Source organism: Notechis scutatus, chromosome 2, assembly GCF_049901735.1.
Source record: "Notechis scutatus isolate UNSWTSFEM ecotype Mainland chromosome 2, rNotScu1.2, whole genome shotgun sequence".
In the NCBI taxonomy this organism is placed as follows: domain Eukaryota; kingdom Metazoa; phylum Chordata; class Lepidosauria; order Squamata; family Elapidae; genus Notechis; species Notechis scutatus.
This window is the reverse complement of record NC_142010.1, coordinates 215,780,458-215,788,042: the sequence shown is the minus strand read 5'-3', so window position 1 is coordinate 215,788,042 and position 7,585 is coordinate 215,780,458. Positions and strand designations below refer to the sequence as shown.

General features: G+C 33.3%; 1 protein-coding gene across 1 annotated transcript in view; it reads right to left on the bottom strand.

Moving 5' to 3' along the window:
* Positions 1–864: 864 nt before the first annotated feature.
* The window catches only part of DTWD2 (DTW motif tRNA-uridine aminocarboxypropyltransferase 2), an 84,465-nt gene continuing 77,744 nt past the window's right edge, over positions 865–7,585 (bottom strand). The window contains exon 6 of the mRNA XM_026673552.2: positions 865–1,811. Coding sequence (XP_026529337.1) covers positions 1,641–1,811 — 171 coding nt within the window. The 3' untranslated portion in view covers positions 865–1,640. The remainder of the gene's footprint in view (positions 1,812–7,585) is intronic.

Below are 7,585 nucleotides of genomic sequence, written 5' to 3'. Positions count from 1 at the left end.
GGCGCCCGGAGGAACTCGATCACAAAATAGTCACCAGCCACGAGGTGAAGGGCCTTGAGGCCTTCGATGATCCCTGTTGCACCTTTGAATCCCTGGGGCTTCGTGCTGTGGCCATTGTTTGGCAATTTATAATGGCTGGATAAATATCTTCACAGAAGAAAGATTGCCCCTCCAATCGATGCAGCAGTAGAAGGGAGGTTGGTTGGGATCGGGCCTAACGCTACAGAGACCACGAGGGCAGCTATTGTAAAACTTTGATAGTTTATGGCCTAATAAATCTTCTGGAAGACTTGTGCAGCCTTGGGAGGTTTTTACAAGCCGTGCGGCCCAAGGAAAAGCTGCATGGGAGGCTGTTGTGATGTTAACTAGCCTCTGGCAAGTCTGAGGGAGGTTCTGCGGCATTTTGGCCGATTGCACTTACTGTCTGCGTGTCAGTACCTTGCTGAGGTAGCTGCAACTGGAGGAGAGTGGATCCCCGCTCTCCTCGTGAGTGAAGCTCTACCAGAGCCCTGAGAACGCCTCTCGATCTTGATTATTCTTTTTTTCTTTTTTTTCAATGCTTTTGTTTTGAGGAATGCTAATTAACTCAGATCCGGAGACAATAGCTCATATGTACAAGAGCTGAGTCAAAAAGCTGGGGCTCTCAGCAGAGGTGAACCTTTTATAGTGGCAGACTCAGCTCACGTCATAAGAGGGCGGAGTTATACCCAATGCTGGAATCTAGAGCAGCGTGATGGAGAATGGTACCATTCTCATCAATACAAACAATGCCTAATTTCTAGTAATTTTCCAGTTATTGGTGTTTTGTCTATACAACGGCAATGTTCTTTGTCCAAATTAGCAGTTTTTAGTTGCAATTTATAATTTCAGAAATATTGATTTTATTTTTGACTAGACTCTAGACAAACTGCATGGATAGATACATAATATTGACTCAAGGTATTATTTTACATCTTCTTAATCATTAATTTATGTTACAATAGTTCTTAAATTGGATAAAAATGCACTATTCATATAAAAATATAATCTTTTGACATAAACGCAACAATACCACTAAGAAAAATAGAATGTAATCACCATAATAAAATTTGTGCTTTCATGCCATGGTCTGTTTGCAACGTCATAGAAAAAAGAGAATGACTCATACTCTTTGTTTGCTGGTTGTTTTAAGATTGGAATGTCTACTTTTTTTGCCAGGCTTTAATGATATAGGAAAATCTAGGCCCCAATATACATTTATTTCAAAACAGGTTTGTTAACTAATTCTGGATTCTTATGTCTACTAGGATTTCCATCATTTACAGTACCAATATCCACCTGACATATCAATATTTATATTACATGTCCACTTTAGTAAGAAATTAAGAGAAAAATATTCAAATTATGGTTTAATTTAAGTCAAAATGAAACACATATGAAAAAGTATATTCCTTCTTGCTTCATCTTCATCATTATCATGAAAAATTCAGGCAGAAATTTGAAAAGCTTCAGGCATTTTTGCTTTTGTATCACTCTTAAATTCTGGGCAGGGAGCCACGTAAATCTGTTTCATCTTATGGATTTGGATCAAATCCATACTCAACTCCACTTCATTAGCTAAAAGGAATAAAAATCTTTAATAATAAATCTATATGATACCCCTAAATTTTAACATTATTCACTAAAAGTTCCATTCTCCTGAGCTTGCGTTTATTTTTTGGCATTGGTTTGTCATATAAACCATTTTTAAGAAGATGCTCCTTGCTGTGATGGACTTGGGCACCATGCTGGATCTGGAAAGCACAAAGAGCTTGAAGAGGACGAAGTACAGTCTGTTTAGAAAAAAAGAAGACAAAAGACAACTTAAAGCTAGACATAAATTACCTAGGCCTGTAGTTGTATGAAGTTAAATAAATATCTTGCTTCTGAGCATATTTACTTGGAAGTGATATTAATCTATGAATTAATTTTCTTGAAGATGTGGAATATATTCCTGTTTTTTAAAAAAAAAGCCAGTCAAACAATTTCAAGCATGATTTTAAAAGCAGTTACAATCTCAGTTTCACACTTTTCTCTGTTGGGTTACACGCCGAACTGCTTAGTACTATGTTACTACTAAGAATGAGTTTAGCTTCCTCTACTAATTCTTGCTAAATAAATTAGAAATAGTAAATTAAGGGAAATATTTAATTTAGAAGTTTTTGGGCAAAGAATCTATTGTATACAAAATATTTTCCACTACAATTCCATAATGCTAATTACAAGAAGGACATCATTTCTGATGACACAGTTATAAATCCTGAAAGTACAAAATTGTCTCTGTAAAAAGTACAAGTAGAGATAATACAATGGACTCCCCTGAGCAACATGCTGACACATTGTTACATCATGTAGTTTCCCTGGCAATAATATTGAGGTTTTTTGCCACTGCGCTTTGTTTTGTTTTTTTGACCAACCACAATAATTTTGTGTTCCTCTCTGGTGTCATTTCCCAGTTGTGTGCCAGTTACCTTTAATTTCCCGCTTCTTTACACACACAAAAACACTGACCAGTATCAATATTGAACAAGGATTATAAAATATTTAGCATTATTTTAGTCAAAAGGATGAAAACAATTCTGAAGGACTTTATGCATGACAACCAATGTGGTTTCTTATCTAAAAGACAGTTGACAGATGACATCAGAAATTGACACCATAATGAAAAATAAGTTGTTATTGATATGGGGAAAATATTTGACAATTTGAAATAAATTTTTCTATTTAATTTTGGAAAATATGAAATTTGGAGAAAGCGTTATTAAATGGGTGAGATCGATATATACAACAAATCTAGCACAAATTACAGTCAATGGCAAATTGATTAATCCTGTAGCACACAAAAAGGTACAAGACAAGGCTCTCCACTTCTGCCTGTTGTTCATTTTAGTTCTTGAAGTTCTTAACAGATAGCAATAACAATTGTACTTAGATTTATATACCACTTCACAGTGCTTTACAGCCAACTCTAAGCAGTTTACAGAGTCAGCCTATTGTCCCAAACAATCCGGGCCATCATTTTTCTGAAAAAATATCTTTTTTGAAAAATGATACAATTTTAATTAATGGAAAAAGGATATGTCCAAATTTGTATGGCAAGGAAAAAAATAAAGGGCTAAATATAATATGCAGAAGAAAAAAGCATTAGGATTGCCTGATTTTAGATTATGTTTTGCAACCTGCTGCTTGGTTTGGATGAAAGAGTGACTGTTGCTGAAAAATAAAATAATGTAAGAATTTGAAGAATATAACCTGATATTTGGTTGGCATTAGTTTTTATGGCTTTTCAAACTTAAAATTAATGTAGATATAAAAGAAAACATTATGTAGAAAGTACCATATTAAGAATATGGAATAAATACAAGTAAGGGCTATGCTCGAAAATACCTCATTTCTTTCAGTACAGAAAGCTTTTTATAGAAAAGAAACAGTGGAAAAAGGAGTACTGCTTAACATTATCAAGATTTATCAGTACAGGAAAATGGAGAAATTAAGATAATGCCATGAGAACAACTGAATTAATTTTCAAAGGTTTTCATCTGCACGTTTAAAAGAAAGATTTAATATAGATAAAATATACTGGAATTTAGCAATATAAAATGAAATTTAAACTGAATTATATAGAAATGATGAACGTGTGATTGTAAAATGTATAAAGCTTCATTAAGATTTGAATGGAAGAGGAACAGGCTAAAGATTGATAAAATGGGCACTTAATTTTCATTATAATATGCAGACAGCCAAATGGGACAAAATGTGGATGAATGGAATGAAATTTGTATTATGCTATAGTTTAAGAAATAATTTTTATAAAAGGATGTACCTTTTTATGTACATAATTTTTATGTACCTGCGGACCCCATGATATGATGGGAATAACATAAAGATGTACCTTTACATAAGACTTAGAAAAAAATATCAAAGACATATAAAGCTACTTCAAATCAATGTTGGAAATGTGAAAAACAGGCAGTGGACTTGTGAAAAAGCCAAAAAATACAAATACATACATCTGGATACAAATCATTTTAAAGATTATGACGGGGAAAAAACCAGAACTTTTGGACATATGGATAGTGAATTAGAAAAGATTTATGGAAAATTGATTTTCTATATAGTGACTGCAACAAGTTTATTATTTGCAAAATGATGTAGAAATACTGACACACCCATCATAGAGGAATGGAGTGTGAAAATGACAGAAATGATCCCTTTGGTCAGGGGCAAAAATAAGTACTTCTATAAAAGACTAGAAAACCTTTATGAATTTTTTTGCTGAAAATGGAGAAAAGTGAAATGAAAATTTCTGGATTTGATTATTGAAAAAGGATTGAATAAAGGGTTTGAAGGAATTTTTGAGAGAAGTAGAACAATTACATTATTTACAACTGTTGGAAAGAGATTGCTTTCTTTGTTTGATTCCTGTTTCTTTACATAATCAGTTTTTATTACTGTTTCGCTCTTGACACTGTTTCTCTTTTTTAATTTTTTCTTAATCCTTTTTTCTTTACTGTATATTTTTATTTATCTTTTATGTACAAAAATAATTTAGATTAAACATTACTTAAAAAGACAATTACCCGTTTCCATTTTTATTACTTTTTTTAAAAAAAACATAATAACCTCTGCCAACTTCATTGTCGAAATTGTTTTCATTGTAAAATATTTGTTTTTAAGCAGAAAAGTGATGTTGAAGATTGCATACTACTTCAGTGATAAGTACTAATTGAGAGACTGAGTATCACACTGTGTACAGATATTGGACTCAGAAAAGGTAGGGCCAGGTTTTGGTGCATACTCAGCTTCAGAATTTCACTGGGTGACTCTGGGCAAGGGACAAAGATAGCAGGATGGAACATTTGCCATGACAGCCTTGACCGCCTCAATGAAAAGCAGAATATCAATTTAATGAATAATTAAAAATAAAAAGATGTTATGTGGTGATAAGACAAAGGACTTGATTGATTTCTATTTCTGTGAACTCTCCAAAGTTTTATAATTTTTACAGTTTCATTATGACATGACACATACCTCTTTCAAAAATTCAGATGAGGTTTTTTTTTTTTTGCTACATGATAAACCTATGTTTTACAGAATATTGCCTATATTCTAATGTATTTAAAGAGTTTTATAAAAGCCCTTTCAAATTATTTAATTTAAAGATTTGCAATAAGGAATAAGCTCTAGGTTAAAAAATCATTTTGGGGAGGATATCTGGAAAAGCTGACAGCCATTTCAAGTGACATGTCCAAAAGGCAAAGTGCAGGGAAAGCATTTTAGTCTTTTGACAGAGTCTTCCATCATAAAGCAGTGGGATCGCTTTTTAAAACAAAGGTTAATGTCTTATTGTTCTTCTTTGATCTAGTAAAATAAGCTTAATCTCTAGGGCTGTCATGAGCCAAATTCTTCTAATGGCATTTGGCAATTATAAGCTGTTAGGTAGATTGAAATAGCTCCTATGGCAAAAGTTTTGAGATAATGTATACTTTTTATCTCATATAAATATCTACATATTTATGAGTAGCCTTACAGATACATTTTAATCTTCATGTTGATTACCAAGTTTGCTTAGGTCATTTTGAAAAATAACTTGTGAAGCAATTATTTTCATGCAGGACTATTAATCACTTGACTAAAATAAGATTATAAGCATTCTACAACAATGATAGCAAGTGCAAATCTGGTTAACAGGACAGACTGAAAAATAGATGAAGGGGTAGCAGGAGGTAAATCTAGAACTGTCAATAATTCCAAATTATACACACAACCAAATCCTCACATTTTATATTCTCTAACGTATTTCATGTTTCATATATTATTTTTCATAATTATGTGTGGTATGTGGATTTTCATCACAATATTTTTGAGATCAATTTGAAGGTACAGCAACAAGATCTGTCCAGTATCAGTTGCCTCAGCAATAATGAGACAATCAATTTAATCTTTACAGAGAGTGCAGGTTTATCAGGGAGATAAAATAAAATGGGATTTGAGATCCATGTTTTAACTTAGGAAAGGTTAATCAGCTGCTATGGGAAAGGTGGTTGGAGGAGACAAAATTATTCAGCGCTTTTCTATCCCAGCCAATACCTACTCGTTCTATCTTTTTTCCCTTCTTGATCACAAACATGATCTATTGTAGGGGTGTCAAACTCACGGCCTGTGGGCTGGATGTGTCACATTCTGGCCCCGCCCCTGCCCAGTTTAGCAAAGGGGAAAAAAGTCCCGATACATCACATGATGCCGTGACATGAATCTGACATCCCTCAGCTATTGTTTCTAAAAGGTTTGCCATAGTCTTGTACTTTAGTCTTATACCAAATGTCTTCCTCATATCAAGAATCCTCTACTCTTCTTTGAAAAAAAAAATAGACATTCAGGATAGTCAATGTTGCTTTTACTCAAAACTTAGCATGGCTGTGTGAAGGAACAAATATCCCAAGCTACATGTGGTATATAAATTGTAACTCCATCAAATATTCAAAAATATTCTTTTACAAAGCTCACATATTTATTTTCCTTTCTCATGGTAAAGGAAGACTAAATGTTTTCCTTTTTTTCCTTTTTTAATTTATCTTTACAAACTCCCTTTGCACATATATGATGAGAGGACTAGTTTCTAAGTCTTATCATAATTGTTGGTTAAACAGCAGTTACACAAGGAACTGCAGTCAGATCTTTGAGTTAGGAGAGGGATTAATGACACTAAAATAACAGAGAGAAGAAAAAATATGAAAGAAAAAAGTGGTTAAAAAGCAAAGGAGACACAGAAGGACAGTGCAATTTCAAATACAATTTTTGGAAGCCTCGGTAAGTGAGAGAGACATATTTCTGAATAAAGAAACAAGATTAGGTTGCTGTTACATGGTTGCAAATCTTATACCTGCTTTCTTTCTCTCCTTCCTCTTATATCTGCTCAACTGGAGATTCATTCAGCTAAAGAAATCTGCCAACCTTAAACTAATGCTGTAGGCTACATGGAGAAAAAAAATGCACTTTTGCTAAACTGATCTCAGTAATGCATAACAGATGCATCAGTAAACAGATATATAATCAAATGACAGCTAAGCAATGTATTTAATGAAGCAATAGTTTACTTTTAACATATATTTCTATATTTATTCAAACCCACACATCCACATTATATGGATTGAAAGGTGAAAATTCAAGGTTTCTCAAGTTATAATAGCAACTGGGATGGAAATTTCCATTGCTAAGCAATGCAGTTGTAAAGAATTCCCAAGTGCCCAGATCGTGATCATGTGACTGGAGGGGGGCTGCAATGTTTGGTTATTCAGGAACTGGTCATAGTCCATGTGTCACCATAACTTGGATCATAGTCCAGTGCCATCATAACAATAATTGTTTTAAAAAATGCAAACAAAGTTATGCAACAAAAGCAACAAATCAGTGTTCTATTAATCTCATATGCTTGGTATAAAGACACATTATTGACTCTTTCTTTGAATTATTTCCAAATTCTCCTTTACTTCATTACACACACACACCCCTTTTATTTAGCTAACCAAATGACAGTGAAAGCCAAGAAAATTGATTTTACATGCTT